The sequence below is a fragment of the Elgaria multicarinata genome, chromosome 8 (genome assembly GCF_023053635.1).
Source record: "Elgaria multicarinata webbii isolate HBS135686 ecotype San Diego chromosome 8, rElgMul1.1.pri, whole genome shotgun sequence".
NCBI lineage: Eukaryota > Metazoa > Chordata > Lepidosauria > Squamata > Anguidae > Elgaria > Elgaria multicarinata.
Genome location: NC_086178.1, coordinates 47,255,687 through 47,279,694, shown reverse-complemented (window position 1 = coordinate 47,279,694; position 24,008 = coordinate 47,255,687). Strand labels below are relative to the sequence as shown.

Here is a 24,008-nt window from a genome sequence, read left to right as displayed (position 1 = left end):
TGGCATCCATGTAGATTTAAGTCTCCAGCCTTTTTTATTTATAGAAGGATTCAAAGAACATAGTTCAACAGTGCAAGATAGTTACAAGTACCTTGGTAACCAAAAGAAATATATAAATGGCCAAGTATGCCAATAACTGAAATAAATCTTAGTTTTGCAGATACAACTGCGTTGTTCTTTAAGCCAAGGTGTAATCTGGATATATTTGTACCTTAACTCCCTAACAAGCCCACCAGAAAAGAACAGGTTGTTTGTCATTTGTAAAGGATAAATATCAGTGCTTTTAAAGCCTCTATTGCCCCCCTCCCTCTGCTGAAACAGACATTATGGCACAAAAGAATAGGCTGTACATCCACGACTCTGGTTTCTGGTTGACAGTTTTGCAAGGGGCCTGGGTATTAAGTTCCTTTGCCCGATAACTAAACCCATCATAATACCCTATGGCACAGTACTTCTGAACATTCAAAGGGAGCACTGCCATCTTGGTAACAAAAGGAAACTAAATCACCCCCACCAAAAAAAAATTCAGATCCCATGAACATGAGATACAGCACTTACCAAGACACTTAGGCTCAAACTACATGGGGCAATAGCTGGGTCTGCCCAATTGTTTGGGATCGGGTTGGTGTACAGGTTTTAAAGAAAAGGGTGGCTGTGAGGACAGGGTCCGAAACCTCCCTGCTTTTGGCATATGTCTCCGAAGCCTCTCCCTAATGTCACTTTTTTCTCAGCTGGGCTCATACTGGAACTGAACTTGGCTGTGAAAAACATGTGTGGGGGTGAGGGGGGCAGACTATGGGGGGGGAAATGGGGGCATGGAGGGAGGGTAATCAGTCCTCATCTACATACCCTTTTGGCTCTAACAATTTCACCCTCCTGCCATTTTCCATTTTAGATGTAATTTGGGCAGGCCTAAGATTTTTTAAAACCAACACAGAGCCAGTATCTTGGTTGTATGAGAAATTCATTTCAGTTTTTTTAAAAATCTGGATCAACTCAGTTCGCACCTTGTGGACCAAACACAGACTTGGATGCAATCTGTGATTGAAGTCTTGAGCTTGCATTGTGATTTACGAACTGAAAAAAAAAGAAAGTTTCGCAGCATGCGTACATTTGAAAAATGTGCATGGAAAACGCATACTTTTGAAAAATGAGCACAAATATGCATTAATCAATGGGAGAAGAATGCATACATTTCAAAGATGCACACAAGTGATACCTACATTTGGAAAAATGTGCACAAAAATCCGCATAGATTTTCATGCCAAAAGCAAAAAAAAAGGAAAAAGTTCACAATCTGATATGGACTTGAGTTGAGATGAACGTTGCAAACTTGGTGAACTTGAGTTTTGTAGATTCGCGAATCCCTACGGGTATCACACATAGTTTGAATCTTAAATGGGCCCCTGGACTCTGAGTTTACAGCTTTCCAACACGATGGCAGAAGATTTTCAGTTGGGAAGGAAATAGCAACTATTTTATTTTCTCCTGCATTGTGTATAGTAGTTTATATCAGTATTTTTACCAACAGAAGGCTACATATACAACACTATTTGAATGAGGTACTCCACTTTTTCTGGCATTTGAACTTACATTCAAAGGAGGCAGGATATTTGATTTTCATGCCTCATTTGTATTCAGATTTATTTTAAGAACGGTATAGCTGAAAACAAAAATAAATGTATCAGATTGATTAACTCAATAATGAAAACGGATGGGGGTATTGTTCAACTCACAAGGGATTTAAAATAATGTGTGCAAAAGCGGGTGTGTTTCAAAACAAAGAATTCATGCTGGCACCAGACTTCGATATTGTGTTTTCAGGACTCAGGCTATTGGCAGCCTCTAATACTGATTGGGGTGATTAGGAAACTAATTTCTCCCAGTTTTGTATAGAAACAAATAGGGGCAAGAATGGGAATGATAATTCAACTGAATTAATTTGTTTGCATTCACCGTTTCACCATTTCTGATGCCACGGTGCTAGAAATGGTTCCCTAGTTTGTAACCGAGTTTGTTTCACAATTGATAACAGCTTCTGCCTTTCTGAACGCTGCTGTTTAGGGAACACAACAAATTTTCTTTGACAGAATAGAAATGTTTCAACATTTACGCAAAGCCGATATATTTTTAAATGTAAAAAATATGCTTTTACAGCCCCTGCCCCCGAAAAAGAAAGTCATGATATGAAACAAAGTAAATTAACAGCAAAGTTCATGTCAAGGGCTTCCTATCAATCAAATCAATAGCAACAGCAATCAAATCTAGCCTTGATATGCTAGATATTTTTGGAAAAGAGAGGAAAAGATGACTGTAGGTCAATTACACCTTAATGACCTGAAGCAAGCAAAGAACTGTGTAAGCACAGATGCCCCAACAGAGAAATACATGTGTATGTGTTTGTGTAGACCTGTGGTTGGCCATCCTTTCTTCCCCCGCATCCCAATCACCTTGATATCAGACATGATCCCTGGCAAATACACAGCAACAATCAGAAAATTAGCAAAAGGGATGAGCAGCCTCATCACTTTTAGCCTCTATAATGGCTAGACCGCATGGGCATTAACTATGCCAACATGAGATGAAATGGGATAGTGTTTGGTTGATTTGATAACTCAAACCATGGCTTTGATCTGCTTGCTCTTTCTAGCTTTCCATAATTGGTAGAACTGGGAGCAGGCTGAAGGACCAGCAGTTCCTTGAAAATCTAATGATTTGACCAAGCAAATTTCCAGGGGTAATATGATTGTGTCTAACTGCTCCCTGGGCTGGTCAATTCGTCCCTTTCAGGCTTTGCTAACAGGACAAGTAACAATACACAAAACCTCACAAAACAGTTTCTTTGCATTATCCCTTTGGTAAAAGTTGACCATTGTCATAGTTAATAATAGGAAGATTTTCAGCCTCAAACTGAAACAGAGCTCTCCAGACAGACGTCTGTCTCCCCCATGCATATTTCTATCGCAATGTTGCATATTATGACTCTGTATTGCATTTTTATCAATTGACTGCTACTTTCAAAGGATCATGCCAAACCGAAATCTCACTCCATTTCACTTGGATGTAGGAGAAATATCAGCTGGCTTCAATGTCTAACGCTAGCAGACAAAAATATTTTCAAATTAAAGAATTTTTGTTTCAAATTCCAGGATTATAAATCCAAGGATTGTTCAGAACGGGCACTCCTACATCAAAGCAAAGGAAGGACCATTTGCCACTTGCTTAATGGAGAATTAAGAACTGACCCCTATTACAGCACTCTGAAAATCTTTAAATTAAAAAGGTATATTGTTCTAAAGTGATGTAGCGGACTCCTGGCTACAGTTAAATAAGAATACGAGATACTTGCATATTTTATTACAGTCAATAAAAATGGAGTCGCCTTGAGGGTCATTTGTTCTTTTCCCCATTAAACCTATCTGCCAAGATCTGTTGTAGCCCCCAGGTGCCTCTTTGTGGCAAATTAACAACTTTTTAAAAAATGAGGTACAGAAAGAAGGGCCCAGCATTCAAAAAAGACCAAAAAAAACCAAAATAAAAAAACCACCAGTTCTAGCACTGCCAGGTTATCACAATCAAGAACTTTTAACTCCCTCATTTTGCCAAGATGAATGAAATATGTCCACATTTTTGGCAAAGTTAAGACCACAACCACCACAGTCTCTTTCACGGCTGCACCAACAAGTTACCGCCGGAGGTACTGCGTTGCAACAGCAGCCAGAGAAAGTAACAAGAGAAAGGAAGAAGGCAAAAGTACGCTGCTGCTATTTCCACCGATGCCTTGTCCTGACTGCTTAGGCATAGGATGTATCTCCGGTGGCCTGGTGCTTGGAACCTTGGCCAGTCTTTTGACGCAGACTTCGTCAAGGCAGCCGTCACCGCTTCCAGAGCCGCTAATGTCGTCACCTGCATGAGACAAGGTTCAAGTCAGCGCGGCCATTTTGAGAAGCTTGCAAGGCAGCCCGTGCCACGAGCAATAGCCCTTGTTGTAAAGCTGGTGAAGGCTGACTTGCAGCTGAGAGGATGAATGAAGAATTTGGTACACAGTGCAGCATGATTACCACCTGACCACATGCCTTCATCACAATGTTGCTCACATTTAAGAACCAACATTTCAGAATGTCAGGCATGGCCACGGTGACACATGCCTTAGTTACATCCCGTTTGGATTACTTTAACACGCTCTACGTGGGGCTGCCTTTGAAGACTGTTCGAAAACTTCAGCTGGTTCAAAAAGCTGCATCCAGATTGTTGACTGGGGCTGGTTACAGGGAGCAGACAACTCCTCTGTTAAAACAGCTTTGCTGGCTGTTTCCGGGCACAATTCAAAGTGCTGGTTATCACCTATAAAGCCCTATACAGCTCGGGTCCAGGTTATCTGAAAGACTGCATTCTCCCATATGAGCCTGCCCATGCTCTGAGATCTTCTGGGGAGGCCTTTCTCTCAGGCCTACCAACATCTCAGGCATGCCTGGTGGGTACGCGGGAGAGGGCCTTCTCGGTAGCTGCTCCAAGGCTCTGGAACTCCATTCCCAGGGAGACTAGCCTAGCTCCCTCTGTGCTATAAGTTTGGAGGCAGGCATTTTTTTTTTGTTTCGGCAGGCTTTTGGAACTACTCTGGACCTGTGTTAATGTATTAGATTCCCCCGCTTTTAATCTGTTACTGCTTTAATTTTATTTAACATGTTTTTAATTTTACTGCAGGGTTAATTCTATTTTAACTTTTGCAAATTTATATTTATATGTTTTGATTGTACATGTTTTAAACTTGTGAACCACCTTGAGTCCCAGTACTGGGAAAAAGGCAGCATATAAATAAATAATAACCCCAAAGCTGCTGAAAGTGGGTTCAGCAATGCTAAAATACAGGTGGGCATGGAAATTCTGCATGGATCCTTTCAACCCACAATTCTGGACAAGTTCTTCTTGTAACTGTGGTTACAGGAGGATTTGAGTCTGCAGTCTTAAGATGATGGAGCTACAAGAGTCTGATTTCAGAAAGGAAGCGGACAGCTCATTTTCGTTTAATCTGTAATAAGTACCATCCTCGAGTTCTGTGCTCACAGTCACAATTCATTAGGCTGCAGCAGAGGGAGATGGGAAGCAGAGCCATTCCATCAGCTCTGCTGGTTTCCTCTTCTACCTGAACGATTTCCATTCCCACTAGGAATTCCCACTAAGGCCAAATTTTAACTTTAAGAACTGGCGTCTGAGTTTGCTTTTTTCTTCTACCCTCCCCATCCCTTTTCTTTTTTGTGTCTTATCTTTAAGACTGTTATCATGCAGGCAGGGACTGTATGGCATTATTGATTGTATATAAGCCACTCTGGGGTCCTTTTCAGCTGAAAAGAGGTATGAAAATACTTTAAATAAATAATAGATCTCTACATCATTTGAAACCTTCAAGCTACTCAAAGTCTTGCATCAGTAGGGAATGACTATACCACTTTTGAACTAGCCTGGTAAGGAACAGAAGCCTCCCAAGCCTGCAATCGCTGTCACAGGTGTACATCCAGAGGAAAGCAGGAGCTCAATGTGGTGCTACCCTCTATGATGCAATGGGGAAGATGTTAGGAAGTTACCTGGGAATGGAAACCTGGATAGACACAGTGGGCCAGTTCGCATGATCACTGCAGCCCACCATGGCTTATTTCAGCCACAGTGGGTTGTGGTAAGTGCCGGCAACCATTTTGAACATTCAGCCCCCAGCGGGGTGTACCATGGTTTGCCATGTCATCTGAACTCAGGTGGCAAGGCTTGCTGGAGGGGGAAGCAACAGCCCACGGGTTATGACAAACCATGGCACCCCCCCCCCCACTCTGGCCATGGTGAGAGTAAGCAGCCAGTAACTGTGTGTCAGCAGGAGAGGTAACCCTTGTAGCAGCCACCTTGTCTCAGTTCATTTGCCCTATAATAAATACAGACCAACAGAATTATGAGCTGAACCTCTCTGATGTTCTGCTGCTTGCTGAACAAGTTCTACAGACCTCTTTCAGCTGTTAATCGTATAAACTGTGCCACCTTCACAGCGCCACACTGACCCATCTTCCCAGCCTTGTACTTACTTGTATCCTGGAAATTCACGTCATTCCCATTGTACGCATTGCGCAATCTACTTGTCATAATCTTTAACTGCAAGATTTGCTGGCGAACGGTCACGTCCGGTTTGGTGATGTCTACCTCAACTTCTGGGTTATTGATTTGATTTGCTAGACCGTCTCCCATCATGTCCGGAAGATATCTGCAAAGAGCATGGGTGTTCACTGCAGGAAGCTGCTTTTGGAATATTTGAAATCACTGCAAGTGATTCCACAGACTGACCCTATTTGCATGCCCTCTCCTCTCCAAAGCACCCACTTCTGCTTTTAACGAGCCAGAGTTCCTTCTTATGACAGAACTAGGGGGTGGATGGGGTGGGGACTCTAGTTAGTTTGAACTACAGTTTGTTGAAGCAATCCAGCATCAAACCGTTGTTTAAAAGAGGAAACGGATCCTTCTGATCTTTCTGTGACTGCACCAAAGGAGGTGGAGGCACAAAGGCTTTCTGTTGCTGATGCACATAATATTAAACTATGGTTTAGCAATACTTCCGAACTAGACAACTCCCTTGAAACCATATAGGAACCTTTGCAACTCACCAACATTACTACTGTTTTCAACACTGTTCTGGTCAAAACATTACACTATTGTTTGCTCCTGCAGGATAAGATTCTAGGGGTTGGTGCAATCATAACACTGAGGCTAGAATTCTGGCACTGTAGTTTAGGGATTGGGCTTCTTGGCTCTTCTCGTGCACAAATTTCACTCCCTTCCACTGAGGTTTGGTTTCACATCGGTCACCAACCCTGGCTATACACATTCTAACCTTGGTTAAGAGCCCCCTAAACTCCAAACTGGTGCTGAATTGGCATTTAGGAATGCTCTTAATTAGAGTAGGTGAGGATCAGATGTAATGCCAAGCTATGGTACAGTGGAATAGGGTGGTGTGGTGGCGAAAGGTATTTCCTGGCCAGCTCCCTAAACTATGGTTAAGCATTATGTCTGAAGTAGCTGTAAGGGACAAAGCGACAGCTGCTATCTTTTTTGCCTGTGAAAGTGTATGAGTGTGCGTGAATATGCGTGTGTGAGTGTATGTTGGTCTAAACAAGGAAGAAGATAGGATCTACTTCCTCGGCTTACTACGCTGCTTTCTCCCCCTCACCTGACAGTGCCATTCCTTCTTATATATGGTGACAGCTGAATTTCACTTTTATGGGCCCTAAAGCTTCATGAAACTAGTACATGAGAGGATTTCACCCTGGTAAGCAGGTTACTTTTCTTCAAATTTTGACCATCTCACATTTTAGCCAACCTTACCTGCCTTTGGTCATTCCATTCCAGCACCTGTCCTCATTCACGGAACCAGACGAGACCTTTTCATTGCAAAGTGTGGTTGGAAGTGCAAGCCAGAAGTCCCTGATTTCCCTCAGCTTCCCTTTGGCGTCTGAAACCTGCCAAATGAAGGAGAATCAAGGCTCAAGGAAGCATTTGTTTTCATGCTAAAGCCTTTGCAGTCTAAATGCCACAGTTAATCTAGGTAAATTGATCTAGAGCTTATAGGTGCAAACGCTCGGCTAAGTTGGTTGTCGTCATCCCTTAATACTCATCTTTTTGAATACGCAACAACAACTATTTTTTATTTTATTTATTTAAGGATTTTTATGCCGCCATTCAGCCAAAAAAGGCGGCTTACAAAAGTATTTCTTGACAGTCCCTGCCCACAGGCTTACAATCTAAAAGACATGACACAAAAGGAAAGGGGATTGGGAGGGAGGAGGAGGAGGGGGAAAAGGAAAGCAAATTCAAGCACTACAATCTCAGTTGCAAAGTTCAGCAGTTACAGTTGACAGCAAGAGGGAGGGGTGCTCTCAGCTGGAGCTGGACCCAGGCACGGTGGAGAGGTGCCTGGCTGCTGCTTCCTCCCTCACTGGTGGCCTCTAAAGATAACTAAAGACAGACTGCTCCACCAGACCTGTTATTTTAAAGACTAGAAAACTATCAAAGCAATATTTCTGCAAGTTCTCCCAAGAAAAATTAAGGAAGAAGGACAAAGACACATCGAACATTCAGGATGCCCACGTTGGGAGCAGAAGCACTAACATGGCAGAAGAGCTTGGGGATGAACACGGCCAAGAAGGAAGAGAGGAAAGTGGGCAGGTAACTGGGGATGTATTAGTAAGGTGAAGATCAACCTCCTCAAGAAGTAACAATTGTCAGAGGGGCAGCCATCTTAGTCTGTGGCAGCTAAAAACAACAAAGACTCTTGTAGTTACTTGACAACTTACAAACCTATTATGTCATAAACTTTTGCAGACTAGAATTCAAGGACCGTATGAAGTGGACTCTAGTCCAGGAAACCTTATATATGCCATAATAAATTTGATAGTCTTTAAGGTGCCATAAGACTCTTTGTTATCTCTCCTGAAGAAGGTGGCTGATAGTGAAAATTATTTTGGCCTACACCAGTAGAAAAGATGAGTAACTCCTGACCAAATATGCATTGTGGCACTGCAGCACTGGAGATGGAACCTCAATGACGGTATTGAGAGATGTTCAAAAAAACAAGAGGAAGATAAAGGCCATCTTTTAAAAGACTAATTGGAAACAAATAGGATGCTTCCAAGTAATGTGCTCATGATTAAGGCACAATATCATTGCAGGCTGTAGGGATATTTTTCATTTGAGAAAGACATAATTATACTGAAAGTACCTGTGAATGCTAGATTGGAAGGTGCAAAGCAGCGGTGGCTCACGTTCCAACTGGTGCCGAAGCTGTTGTGGTCTGAACATCTTATGAAAAGCCAACAGCTTATCAGTCGGTGCTCAAGAATAATAAAACCACCCAGAGTTTTTGTGAATCGCCCAGAGAGCTTCGGCTATTGGGCGGTATAAAAATGTAATCAATCAATCAATAAAACCAGGAAGTGGAATCTCATTGACAATGCAGTGTGGTGGTTAGTGTGTCAGACTACATCTGGGGAAACCTGGCTTACAGCACCACCGCCCCCCTATGAAGCTCACTGGGTGACCTTGGGCCTGTTGCTACATTTCAGCCTAACCTACCTCACAAGGTCGATGTGAAGAAGAAGAAAAATGAAGGGGAGAATCTTGGCCCATGTTCCTTGGGGAAAAGGTGGGATCAAAATTAATGCTGCCGTTGGTTCTTAAAGCAAGCCATGGATGTCCTCAGCACCCCTGGTGAGCATTCTAAGCAATAGGCTGCACAAATTATTCTTCTGGGCTGTACAAATTGTTAAAGCACGGAAGCTTTTCTAAAAACATTTGGAGACCTAAATTCCATACTTACAAGTTTCTCCGAACTGAGCCCCGAAGGTTTATCTTCACTGACATATTTTCCTCGCCTCTTCCTATCTTCGACATTGGAAGCTTTGGGGTTGAATTTGGGATTTCCACAACCCTGAAGGATCTGGGGAAAAACAAAATCAAAACTCCGTAGTTAATGTTTCCCCGTTACCTCACAGCTGTACAGTATTTCCCGTATTTTTCAGATTTCTTCCTAACATCACATTTACTTACTCACATACATACAATGTTTAATATGATGAAACTCCAATTTCCAGATATTTCACCTCTACAGTCCTCTGCTCTGCCAGCTGAGCTATTGAAGGGGCAGTAAACTACACCAGATGGTTTACGTATGTTTCCCTTTATGGATGGTAGAACACAGATTGTAGAAAAGCAAGCCCTAGTCTTGTGACCTCCTTAAACTCTTTACAAAGCTGAGATTCTCAAATGCTCAGGATTTCACACCTGTGTAATAATCCTATATGACTGCAGAAACTCACACACTGGTCTACAGACTTCTCTTGCTGGTTGTGCTTGCAATCTGATGATCAAATGATTCAGGGTGCTTGCATGCAGCCCCAATTTCAGTTAAATCTTGCACATGGCAGCCCTTAGCCATTAATTGGAGCAGACAACCATTTAGCTCTGGGGTCTCCAATGTGGTGCCCATAGGCACCAATGAGCCAATTGATGCCCACCAGGCTCCCTGGCCCAGTGTTTATTTTATTTCTCAAGATGCTTTAAATTAAAACTTTTTTTAAACTAAGAAGCTATCTTTCTGCAAAGCATATTGTTGTCCTCCAGTGCCATCTTTGAGTACAAATAAGTGTGTTTGTGTTTTGGAGCTCAGACTGCATCTCTGTTTGTACCTATGTTCTTGGGCAAGTTATTTTTTGTTTAGCCTCACCAGTTGGCTTCTGGGTAATCAGGTTTCAGTGACCAGCCACGCCCACCATGGCAGCCATTTTGTGACTAGCAAGCCATCCCCATAACAGCCATTTTTTGAGCACACCCATGACACTCTCAAAATTCTACATGTGCCTACTGACCTAAAAAAGTGGAGGGAATCTGATTTAGCTAGTTTCCCCTAGAACAAAGTTTCAGATAATTATTCTATACTCATAGATGGCGCAGACATCACCTATGAGCCTCCTTGGTCCATATCAGCTATTTACACCACAACAACGCGGGTCTGCTTTGCTAGCTTTTTAATAATTGCACATAAAATATTCTGACATTTGTTTTATGAAGAGACAAATGGATCCAGCTTCATCACTACAACTAACCCATGTATGGTTTATTACCGTGCTTATTACAAAGCAATTCTTCCAGGGGCATAAAAACATGCAAGAACAAAGAAAGATATCTTCTGGGAGGTATAGATTCATTCATCCCCTTGCGCTCTCTCCCTCTGAATTGATGGCTCAATTTCTACCTTGCATTAACACTGTATTTGGTGTGGCACTGCTGTGTTTTCTCTCTCCCTCTCCCTGCTGGCCTGTCAATGACTTATCTACTTGCCAGTCAGTTCCCGATTCATTCTCCATCAGCATCTGTTAGTTACTGTTCTTACGAGTCATGGGGAAAGCAGCTGGGCTTCAGGAACACAAATTATTCTGTTGTTAACATCAGCCTCAGTCAGATGGGGAGCTGCACAGTTTTAGGAATGATGGTAGAGTGAATTCCCTCCATGCAGGGCTAATGTATCACATTCTGCTCAGAATTGCAGCTGTGAAAATCTTTTGAAATCAAGAGGGAAGAGGGTGAGAAAGCTGGAATTCTCAGGAGAAGTTGGCGGAACAGAGACAGGATCTGGCAAATATATCTCAAAAAAAGGTGGGTCTGGCTTAGAAGACGTTTTTCAGATAACATATCTAAACCATCTCTACCTGTCCAGTACTGAAGAAAGACACACAACCAGGGTTTAATTGTTGGATTTTTCTCATTGTTTCTTTGCCTTGGATGGCAGATAGGAAAAAAATGGCATAGGCCAAAAGCTCCCTGGGCATGGATTGAAGGCACATGATACAGCAACCTTGGCCTAACAACACTAAGCAGGATATTGCACTATGAAAGCGGTATATAAAAGGTAGGAGCCACACTACTGCTTTATACTGGTACTGAACTGCACTGACAACTGTTGGGGCCCATTGACGCATACCATATACCGCTTTCATAGTGCTATATCCTGCTTGGTGTGGCTCCTGCCTTTTATATACCGCCTTCATAGTGAAATATCCTGCTTGGTGTAGATTAGGCCCCTGTTGAAGCTAAGCAGTTCTGTGTCTGGTCAATGTCTGGATGACAGACATACTGGGAACTCTATGCACCCTATCTCAGGTTCCATGGAAGAAAGAAATACATATAATAAAATATAGTTAGATATTAGGTGATCTACATTCTCAGCTTCACAATTGGATTATTACCTTGTTTGTTATAGAATCTTTGTTGTCCTGCATGTTAGACATGGCTTCTGCAATCCTAGTATGAATTGTACCAATTACTATGTCTACGTTGGATGGTGCATCAAAGCGGTCAGCCACCAAGAGCAGTGAATCTATTGGAGTAAATGACAGACACTGTTTAAGGATATAGCATGCAACTGCAAATAATGTTTCAAAGATCTATTTGAATTGTCATTATAAACCACTACCGGGTTATATCAATTGGCTATTTTGTATGTTCATTTATAATAGAGGACAAAATGCAACTAAATACAACCTAACCCACTCCTTCAGCCAAAGAGGCTAGAACAACATACAGTATGAATTAATTTATTATATTTTTGAAAACTCCCAGGACAATTATGGCTCATGTGGACTTTAGTCTCTAATCTGTGGCCCTCCAGATGTTGTTGGACTCCAGCTCCCATAAGTCCAAGCCAGCATAGCCAATGATCAGGGGTGATGGGAGTTGTAGTCCAACAACATCTGGAGGCCAAACTCTGGTCTTTGAGGAGCATCCATTTCACTCCCATATTCTTATGATTACAGCATCACTGGGGAAATGCTTTTCATAATCCTTTTCCCATGGTTGAGGCAAGAATTGAACCCATGACACCCAGGTCCTAAGCTGACTCAGACAATGCCTAGCCTAAATATGTAGCACATTATTATTATTATTATTTATTTATTTATATAGCACCATCAATGTACATGGTGCTGCACATATATTCTCACACAAACATTTTCAAACAGTGGGTCTCTTCAACAGATTTAAACAGAGAGATGTCAGCCCCAGAGGACCAAGGATCGGCAAGTCAGATTCCACATCTTCATGCAATTGTGTTAAAAAGAAATCATAACAATGGAACAAACACATTGGTGTCTTTTTATTGATCTTCCGTGTGTGTGTGTGTGTGTGTGTGTGTGTGTGTGTATGTGTGTGTGTTGGTCGCCTGTTCAGGACATTTTAAAAACATTTCTCCACAAAAATGAAGAACAACAGCTTGCTTTTAAAAAGCCATAGCCAGGAGGATAGAAACTTCATGAAGCTTTAAGACAGAGGTGGGCAACACATGGCCCACAGGGTGCAGGCCCGCCCTGGCCTTTTTTGCAGCCCCACTTGCCCTGCTTTAGGACCACACCTATTGCCACTGGACTCACAAGGTATTGTAAAGCTAGACTCATCTTCCCTTCCTTGCTAATCCCAGCAAACGTCTTGATTACTCTGCTGATAAATGTTCCTCCTTCCTGAACTTTTTGCATAAGTGCAGATATGGAGAGTTCTCTGAAGAAAAAGGAGGCACTGCTTGCTCATTTTAGCCAGGGTTCTCCCTAGATAGGCTGATGATATATACTACGTTTGATATATGCTATGTTGTAAAATTTAAGGTACACTTTTAATAACAGTATATTATTTCAATCTATTTTCGCTCCTGAAGAAGGATTCTTAGTAATCTGAAATGTTGAGCGCATCCTTGATAATTTGTCAAGAAAAACTTTTTAACAAAAACCACTTTAAAACCATTTTTACTTTTGACACTAGCACCAGAACCTAGCCTCTTTTTTCTCGCCCAGTGTCAATTAATTAACCAAAACAAGGGAGGGCTTTGGTCAAATGGTCTCATTTCCAGCCAGTGTGCATCCAAACTTCTTCCACTACCACCTCAATGCCACATGTTCCAGGGTCTTTAGCTAATGCTCATGTTCCTCTTCCTCAAAGTGTACAGACAGAAACCGGATCTCCAAGACTGACATAGTTTGCATAACCCACCGCCCAGTGTTGAGTCAGGGATCTTCCAGATGAAAGAGCTTCCTCCAAGGCCACTTTCCAAACCCTTTGTGCTTAAAAGCACCCAGTCCAAGAGCATGGGAAGCTATGATGCACACATGCACTTAGTCTAAGTGGTGCTTTAAAGACATCTACACATATTGATAATATTTAGAAGTTACTGCAAAGGGATATTGAATGCATTTATCATTTGCTCTGTTTGGTCTCCAAACTCTCTCTCTCTCTTTCTCTCTCTGTGTGTCTCTTGATTAAGAGGAGGAACATGAGCTACGTGCAAAAGCATAGCCAAAGTGAAATTATTTTATTCAGTTGTTTGGAGCCATAAGCGTGCGGACAGGATGTGCCCAGTGTGCCCAGGCACACACTAATATCTCTGGGGGCCCCCCCTCCACTTTCCAACCCCTCCCCCACTGCTCCCATCGGTGACGAGACAGCACGCTTTCCAGAAATTAAGCAGGCACACCCTGCATGACCAGTGTGCTGTCTCTTTAAGACCTTGAGTCCAGGTCTTAAAGAGGCAACGCGCATTGGCGATGCGGCGCACATGTCCCCGGCCTGCTAAGGGAAGTCAGCAGGCCAGCAGGGTTGGAAGCAGGTTGGACTGCAATTTCAAAAAGGGCTGGGAGCTGCTGGGAATTGTAGTCCAACACACTTGGAGGACAGGTGGCAAGTTGGCAAAGCCTGCCGCAGATTTTTATTTTTTAAAAATAGGGGCATTGAGCTTAGGATCTCAGTCTTTTCAACGCCTTTACACGGAAGCCAGTCCCCAGAATTAGACCAGACAAGTGCGCTCCTGCTTGGATCTGGAACAGGTTTACTTGGAAGTAAGCCCTACGGTTTATGTTGTCCTCTCCCTCCCTGTGTCTCTCTTTCCTTGGCGATCCTGGGATGCAACGGTGCATAGTGGGAGGCCCGTTTCTAGGGCCTCCAGAAACAGCCCCCAGCCCCTCTGCCCCCTCCCACATCAAGAAAGGTGCATGCAGCCAACTCATCCTCCAGCGAGGCACTAGCAAACACGTGTGAAGCTGCCCTTTCTCTGTGAAACGTAAGGCATGAATCAGCCCATGAGCAAACTTTGAAGCCCCGGTTCTTTGGAGTGTCGCTGTTCTCCCTTGTGTGGTGGACTGAGGGAAACAATGGGGCCATGATCTCTGGCCGAGGGGCATCGGCCTGTATGGCATGCAGGAGAGGTGGTGTCGTCGCAAGGCAGGTATCTCCTTTCGGGGCCTCGCAGGTGTGACATGGTTTGTCATGGTAACGGAAGGAGGGGAATAGAAGGGTGTGGCAGTTGGAAGCGGTTGGTGGAGGGAGAAAAGGGAAAAGAAGGAAGGAGGAGGAAAGAGGGAAGGAGGAAGGTTTTCAAGGGATTTTGGGAAGACAAGAAAGAGAAGGCAGTGTTGGACAGAATGGCTGTAAGGAGCAGGGGATTGGGCAGCCTGCCACAGTGAACAGCATTTCCGGAGCGGCATAAGAAGTTTACCCGGGCAACGCGCAGGGCCCTGCATGAAAGGCTAGACAGTTATTTAGGAGTTGAGATAACTCAGGGACTCACAATGTGTTAATGGTTAAGTTGTTACTAATAAATTCTTAAGTTTTGTAAAAAGAAGGGCTTCTGTGTTTGACTAAGTCCTGGTGCCTCACCCAGATTCCTTACTTACGGTCACACAGGCTTGTGCTGTTGCTTACCCATTTTGCTGCTGCTGCTGTTTACAAGTTTAGAACAGCAGCAGCAGTTGCACCGCCAGAGCCAAGTGTGCCTCTGGAAGGGAGGGCCCTGATTATGATGCACCCAGTTGGTATTAGAACGCTTCACCTCCTATTTATCAGCCCTCCACCAACTGCAGAGCCGCTCCATCTCTCTTGCTCTGTCTGCCGCGGAGCGCCATGCCTTGTCTCACCTCCCAACCCTGCCTGCCTGCTTCCAGGCAACTTACTTTCCCACTGCGCGCCTGTCCAGTGTGCCGCTCCAGGTCCTGGAGCCACACACTGGATAGGCACGCAGTGGAAAGTAAGTTGCTTGGCAGCGGTTGGGAGGCCACAAGGCGTGGCACCTGCTTCAAATGGCTGCATCTTTCTTGTACGTGCAAGGAAGGGGACGGGGACGGAGGAGGCCACAGAGGGAGGGATGGAATGCTTGTCCCCGCCACCCCTCCCCACACTTTCCCTATCTCCTTTGTGATTGACTATTCAATAAATGTTTACCTTTTAAAATAATAATAATAATAAATAAATAAAATTCCCTGGGAGCTCTTACCTATCAGGTTCTTCCACTCAGGGTCCAGGTCTGCTTGGTTGGCCAGACAGCCCTTCAAGACGTTGCGGCAGTAGTTGTTACATGGCTTCACGTTTGACATGCCCCGGCAGTGTGCACAGTACATCAGCTTCATAATTGCCCGACTGCAATACTGGCTCAGTGGAACCTTAAAATAGAGAGCTATTATTTCTTAAGTGTCTCTAAAGGGGGGCGGGGAGAGATGCTGCACAATATAAGCATAGAATAAAAGACAGCAGAGCCCTGAAAAGGGACAAAGAGGTGGCAGGCAATCTGTACAATTTTAATATTGTGCTCATTAAGTGGAAAGACAAATAATGGATTTATTATCTGAAACCCATCGGTGCAGCCTCTGACTTAACAAAGACTTCAAATTCTGATATATGGATTTTGGCTAAAAACTGATCTTGAAAATCCAAAATGGGTTGAAATCTGAATACTTCAGATTTCCTGGCCATCTAGATGTGTCTCTTAACTCTTTGGGCTTTGCTAGGTATGAAAAACCCAATGCCCAAAATTGTCAACTACCAAATACTGTTAAGAATTCTATCAAGTTCTGAAAATACTAAATATCATTGCGTGTCACCTATCAAACATTGTCAAATATCAAAACAAAATATGAAATTATGGACCCAAATATCAAATGCTATCAAAAGTCAAATAGTGACATAATCAGATCGAACCAAAGTTTGCACTAATTATAGTTTAAAACCAAAACCATCCTTTGAGCTTCCTGCATTTGCCTTTTGGTCTCTTAGCACGTATGTTCACACGTTCATAAATTCACTCCCATTTCCATGGTGCACCAGACTTAGGAAGTAAAGCAAATTTACCCATCAAGCCAAACCTTTGGAAGCACAGACCATGGTTTACAAACTCATTTGGTTTCTGAATCTGGTTTGTTAGCCCACGGAAAACATGGTTTGTCATGAAACCATAATTAAGGTTCCTTAACCATGCCTCAGTGTCATGACTCTTTGAAGCACACGAAGAATTCCTTGACACAAATGAATGTAGAGGGACATTTCCTGCTTACCCAGAGCTCTATGAGTAAACTGCCAGGCGACAACTATGGACGTACACAACCAACCTATCGATCCATCCAAGACATTTCCTGACATTTCTGTTTGTCTCTCTCCCAACATTCTGTCACTCCAATGTGACCAAGGAAGAGGACCCAGGCAGGGGCTATGCAGGGAGAAGCAGATTGGATTCACAACGGCTTCATTTTCAAAAGTTGGGAGTCAGCAAGAATAGGGTGAGGGTTTAGCCCATCCCAATGGTGTTCCGAAATGCACATCTTTACTTTAACTCGTATTACTTTAACTCATATTCACTCTCCTGTGGAAAAATTAAGTGGTGCATTTTGGGACAGATCTGGGTACAATGACAGCAAGACCAGCCCTCACTAACAGGGCCTATAGGAGAGGGCAACACAGCACACACACACACACGGCATCATAATGGTGGGCATTCTGATAATTTGATATAAAAATTACCTTTGGCCTCACAATCTTGGTTTCTTAAGATATACTGACTGACAGCGAGATGAATTATCATCTGGTATTCCTTTAAAAAGGCTTGGAAACCAAATAGCTGGCAAAGAGATGATCTAGAAGAGTATTTTAACAAGTATTTTTTAAAAATCCAACAGTCTGGAGCATTCCAAAAAGAAAAGAAAAAAGGAACAAGTAACCATCTACTTTCTATTTGCAAAGTAATTTGCTATTAAACATGAATTTAAAAAAGTGAGACTCCACCTATAATCTGAAGTGGTACAGGCTATCCAACCACCACAGGACTTTTACACCTTAGTCTGTTGTATGTGTATACCAGGTCTTAGACTGGGTGGATCATCGTCTGGGTAAGCCCTACATCTTTAAACAGCCTTCTCACCTGTGTTTAAATGTGAAAGACAGGTTCTACTCTGTACAGCTGGAAGGGTGTGTGTCAACAAAATATAAGTAAGTTTAATATTGGGTCAAAAAATCCTAACCACATAAGAACCCATGCTTGCCTGAGCTGGTGGTGACCAGGAAAAGATATTGGGGTCATGGTGGATAGTTCAATTAAAAAAAAAATCAATGCAGTGTGTAACAGCTGTGAAAAACGAGAATTCCATGCTAAGGATTATTAGGTAGGGAACTGAAAATATGTGTCATTATTATAATGCCCTTATACAATCTATGGTCTGGCAACCCTTGGAATACCGCATATAGTTCTGGTCACTCCATCTCAGAAAGGGTATTGTAGGGTTGCAAAAGGTGCAGAAAAAGGGCAACCAATATGAGCAAGTGGCTAAAGCATCCTTCCTACAAGGAAAGGCAGCTAAGGGGAGACATGATAGAAGTTTGTAACATCATGCACGGTATAGAGAAAGTCGATAGAGACATTTCTCCCTCTCTGTAGCACCAGAACCCGGGGCCATCCAATGAAGCTGACTGGCAGGAGATTTAGTATTGAAAAAAGGACACTTACAGAGCAATCGTACTTTGTTGATTCAGAGTGCCCTGAGATTGGGGGGTTCAATGTTTCCTGCTGAGCCCCTACTGGAAGGGCAGAAGTGAGGGAGAAGTGGCTGCAAGACAGGGTGATGGCCACTGAAGTAGATGGCTTTAAAAGGGCATGGGGCAAATTTGTAGATGGTAGGTTGGTCATGATGGCTAAATGGAATCCCCACATCTTAGAACCTGCATGCCACAAAACACCAGCAGTGGTGTAGTGGTACATTTCAAAGTTCAGAAGCTCAGTATGACAGTCCCATAGACCCAAAGGAGAGTCCAAAAATTGATCCATATCAACAAATCAGTTCTAGCAGGCTTCATCTCCAAGAGCAGGTCTTTTACAAAGCTTTGGGGTCTTAAGCGATCGCTTAAGACCACCCCCAAAATACTTTGCATAACAAGGGGAGCTCACAATTATATATTGCTGCTCAGAAAATGCATCCATCCACCCCCAGCGATTGTGAGGACTGTAGCTAAGTTTGGAAGGAACAGAGAATTCTGAGGGTGGGGTGGGGGGGAAAGATGATGTCAGTGTCCCTGCTAAGGAAGAATGCCAGTGCTGTCCTAGTGAAACCTGCCTCCACGACTTCACTGAGCACCATTTGCTAGAAGGCCACAGCGGGAGGGGGTTATTGCTCTTGTGCCCTGGACTTAGTCACTGCGGCAAACTGAAAGAAGTTGACAGGGAGCACTCAGGTGTGCCTGTGGTTCTAGGGATACAGACACATAGTGCCCCATCTACCTGAATTGGGGCATATGGGTCTAACACCTCTGGTTAGAGTTATCTAAAACATTTCACTCTCCCTTGGTTATCACTGGGTGGCGCTTTGGTCCTGCTGTAAATAGCAAAGCAAGAAAGATAGGAGTTTCAAGAACAAAAACATCAATCAATCAAACAAAACAACACAGACACGCAAAGACATGCGCACACACACACTCACACATGCACAGACAAATCCCATCCAATTCATTGTTATGCTAAAACAGCAAGGGCCATTAAAAGTGTTATTTAACATGCAAGGTTTTCATTTAACTCCCTGGCTTGACTGAACATTATGATGATGTCAAGTGAGGGTGACAAACCGGGATATGGATGCTTTAAAAGGGATAATGCATGATAGAGACAGGCTGTTCAGCTGGAAAGATAGTCTGCAAAGCACTAGAAGTTTATTCTTCTCAGCTAACTAGTCTTCACAAACTAGGATTGCACAGAGCTTGGCATAGTGGAGAAAAACTCAACTGGTAATTGTTGTCTTTATTTAAATGTACCTTTTAATGGCCCACGATGAGTGCACATTGAGTATCAGAACTTCTCAAGAGCTGAGGCCATTGAAGAAATACATTAACTAGGACCCATTTTACTTGAGTTTTTAACGCATCCAATTTCTAAAAGAGTGGGTGACAACATATAAGGACCACAATCTCTTATTTCAGCCTTCCCCAATGTCTTCCAGATGTTATGGACTCCACCTCCCATCAGCCCCAGCCAACCTGACCAAAAGTCTGGAATGCTGGGAGCTGAAGTCCATAACACCCAGAGGGCACCAGGTTGGGGAAGGCTGCTTTATTAATTCAAATCCCTCTTCAAACCTCACTTTCCCCATGAAACCTTTGACATAAGCCCTATGTTTTCATGCCCTACTGTCGGGAAGGGCAGAAGGTAGAGCTCCAGATGTTTGGGACTTGAACTCCCAGAAGCCCCTGCCAGCATGGCAAATGATCAGGAATGCTTGAGGGTTGACCTCCGAAACATCTGGGAAATCTACTTTCTGCCCATCTCTGCCCTACAGTAAAAGCCTGGAACTAAACCTAAGTATATGCATCTGAAACAACCATCTACTGCTACCAGCCCTCCCTTTCTCCCATCATCTGTTCTTTCCCCTGTGTCAAATTTTAGACTGTAAGCTCCTTGGGGCAGGAACCTGTCCTCTTGTATGCTACAATGTGCCAAGCACGCTGTTGGCAATGATATATAAGTAGCAATAACAATCCAATGCAGAATTTAGCTTTTTGATTTCACAGAAGCTGTAAAGGCCTTTATGAAAGGACCAAAGCGTCATTACCTTTGTCAGAAACCGGCCAGTTAATTGAATATGGAGTAGAATTAGGGGGTCAGATTAGTGTTGTTAAAAGATGGATGAGTAATTCTTCCTTTACCTTAGCCACTATCAGAAGACAGGAAAAAACAACACCTCAAGGTTGATGGAGTAGAGCTTGCCCACAGGAGTAAAACACACAACCCTAAAGAAGCACTGAATGGTGAAAATGGTTCTGTGTGTACGATAAAACTGGCAGCAAGAAACTACTTGTCTCATTTTAGTTTGTATGACACAATTCTTGTTCTTTCTTTTGTGCCTCTCCAATCCTTATTTATGGTTAGTTTTGATGTGCTTGGTTTCTTAAAACTGCCATGTTAACATTTTTCAGTCACAGGTTTGCTCTTGAGAACGATTTCTACTGAAATCTTAAAAACAACAAAAAACAACCAAAACCTTAGTCTTTGTGGTACCTTAAAAGTCTAACTTGTTTTATTTTCAGAGTATGAGCTTTCGTAAACTACAGTTCATTTTGTCACATGCTTTTTGTGTGTGTGTCCCCAGATGTCCATTTCAGCATCTGACGAAGCAGACTGTAGCTGACAAAACCTCATGTTTTAAAATAAAATAAGTTGGCCTTGAAAGTGCCACAAAAATCAAGTATTTTCTTTTTCAAATAAACAACTGAAGGTTACGTGGTTCTAAACCTAAATTTCCTGTGGAAATAATGAGTGAATGCGTTCTAGGAATGTGTTTTACCAACTAGTTAACACCAAAATCAGCTGTGGAGACCAGCAGCCCACCCTCTGGTAGGCAAGCAATCATCATTATTTATTGTTTATTATTTAGCTGGCCTATTTCTTATCCCCATTCTTCAGCCAAATGACTTTCAGAGAGGCTAACAAAGATTTAAAAGCAATAAAACTGCTACAATAAAAACCAACAGAGCAGTGACAGAGTACTGGTCCCAGACTAAGTTAAAAACAATTATACTGACCTAGCACTAAAAAGAAACTAAAGTCGGTGCCAGCCAAGCTTCCTTGAGGAAAATGTTCCATAACCAGAGAGCCACAACTAAAAAGGCTCTGTCTCAGGTAACCACCAACCTCACTTACTGACTGGGGGTGCCAAAGAAGGGCGTTTGAGAATGGTGTTAATATTCAGGCAGCAGCATGTGCAAGAAGGCAGTCTCTGAGGTAGTCTGCTCCCAATCCATGTATAGTTTTGAAAGGTTAAAAGCAGCACGTATTGTATTTTGTGCCTTGTGTAACTTGTGCCTCGTGTGGCGCAGAGCGGTAAAGCAGCAGTTTCTGCAGCTGAAACTCTCCCCATGGCCTGAGTTCGATCCCAGCAGAAGCTGGTTTCAGGCAGCCGGCTCGGGTCGACTCAGCCTTCCATCCTCCCGAGGTCAGTAAAATGAGTACCCAGTTAGCTGGGGGAAAGGTAATAACGGCTGAGGAAGGCAACGGCAAACCACCCCGCTATAAGGCCTGCTGAGAAAATGTCACGAAAGGTGGCTTCCTTCCAAGAGTCAGTAATGACTCAGTGCTTGCACGAGAGGTTCCTTTCCTTCCTTAAATTTCTGAGCAGTGTTCAAAGGTAGCCCCACGTACAATGCATTACAGTAATCCAAATGAGGTATTACCAGATCATGGATATCTGCGGCCTGACTATCTTAGTCCCGGAGGAGTTGCAGCTGGGATATCAATCTCAGCTGTGAAAGGTGGCTCGTGCCACACATTTGCCTTCTGCTTCCAAAGCTACAGCCACATCTAATGCCACCACAAGCTGCAAACCTGGAATTTAGGAAGAGTGTAACCCCATTTAGAACAAGCTGAATACTACCTCAGTACCTCTGTCTTCTGGATTGACTTTCAGTTTACTTGCCCTCATCTAGTCCATGTATAGTGCATCAATCTACACACTCTCAGGGTCCAGGAATGAAACTCACTTGCAGGAATGACCCCACAAGTGGAAAACAAACAAACCAAAGTGTGAATCATCCCTGAGCAGTAAGGCTTCTTGTTATCCTTTGGGCATGATACTTATGTAGATCTTTCAATCCTGCTAACAATTTACATCATTATTTACTTGCTGGTGGTGATGGTATTCTGATGTGAAAAGTACAGTCAATGGGACATGGCTAAAAATTGACATGACATTGTTCTGTGAACAAGATCAGTTAAGATTAGTGTGAGATCCTGAATATATTTTTATATGTACTCTGTTTTGAAATCACTTTCTGGCATTTGGGAAGGCCACTGAATAAAATCAACTTCTCCTACATTCATACATTAAACACTGGTGACTCTTCATCTTACTCCACAATACAATTCCTGAGGTCCCCATTTTATACAGGGCCACCCCTACCATAAGGCAGCGTGAAGCTGTTGCCTCAGGCAGCAGATGCTGGGAGGCAGGAGCAAGGTATTGGAGGAAAGATGTGTGCTATGGAACTTGCTGTGCACATCCAAAGTTAGCCAGGTGCCTTCAGGTGGAATGGAGGATGCTATCCCATCACCAGTGTTGATGAAAAATTCAACTGCCAGCCCAGTTGGCTTTTGTAGATGGAGTGGGAGGTGGTATCATCTTGTCCTTCGCTTCAGGCAGCAACATGACCTGAGCCACCCCTGAACTTATATTACACGGAAGCATCAAAGTCTCTACCGTGCAGCTATATCGTGCACTGCTAGGATACAGTAGTTATGTGGGATTTGCTTCAACCCTACTTCAGCATCACCCCTTTGGTGAACTGGGGCAGTGCTGGCATGGGGAAGAGTATGGGTGTGTTACGTTACCCTAGAGCTGGAGTAGGCAAGGCAAGTCCTCCAAAAGTTTGGGACTACAACTCCCAGACCCCCTGATCACTGGCCAAGCTGACCAGGGCTGATTGGAGTTGCAGTTCAAAACTTCTGGAGGGCACCAGGTTGCCAACACCTGCCCTAGAGGTTCAGGAAGGAACTATGCTACACTGCAGTAGCTCCCATGCTACCAACATAATCTCAGAAAGAGGTCCTGAGTGGCTAAATGTAGCTGTGACATGCACCAGCAGAAAGCAAAGTAGAACAAGGAGTTTTACGTGAGTTCTCAGAATGGGATTTGGGTGTATTTCATATGAATTCCTAGACGATTTCTAAAAGATTGAGGGCAGGGGAGGAGAGGAAAAAACTGATTAATGTTCCTAGCGTGCACCTGCACAAATAGCCTGAAGCCCAGTTCCATCCAAATGTAAATCCATGGATCTCTGTGTGCATGGGTCATACAGTGTCATCTCCAGATTTATTCAAGATATGTCATGGATATAAGAGATGCAAAAGCTGGAATTGTTCCAGGTGAGCTCTGTTTTCTAACAGAATCAAGCACCAGAGAATGGAAAGGCTTCCTGGAAAACAAACTATTTGTTCAGTTGTGCATCAAAGTCTAGAACTTTGTCCAACTCAGAGCATTTCACAGAAGTATCCAGGGATTCTGAGTTGATGCCAAAGTTTGCATAACAAGTATATGGGGAAAATCAGTGCACCTGCTAGATCAGGCTCGCTAATGAAATGCATTATGGAGGTACCATGGGCTAACTGAAGATCCTGGCGAAAGCTGAACTAACTCAAGAAAAATCTGAAG

General features: G+C 43.2%; 1 protein-coding gene across 1 annotated transcript in view; it reads right to left on the bottom strand.

Annotated features, from left to right (window-relative positions):
• Nucleotides 1-15: 15 nt before the first annotated feature.
• The window catches only part of GPC1 (glypican 1), a 233,134-nt gene continuing 209,141 nt past the window's right edge, over nucleotides 16-24,008 (bottom strand). Inside the window, exons 4-9 of the mRNA XM_063132257.1 lie at nucleotides 15,833-15,998; nucleotides 11,772-11,902; nucleotides 9,347-9,466; nucleotides 7,357-7,490; nucleotides 6,066-6,241; nucleotides 16-3,906 (exon numbers count right to left, since the gene is read on the bottom strand). Of these exons, the coding sequence (XP_062988327.1) occupies nucleotides 3,686-3,906; nucleotides 6,066-6,241; nucleotides 7,357-7,490; nucleotides 9,347-9,466; nucleotides 11,772-11,902; nucleotides 15,833-15,998 (948 nt within the window). The 3' untranslated portion in view covers nucleotides 16-3,685. The remainder of the gene's footprint in view (nucleotides 3,907-6,065; nucleotides 6,242-7,356; nucleotides 7,491-9,346; nucleotides 9,467-11,771; nucleotides 11,903-15,832; nucleotides 15,999-24,008) is intronic.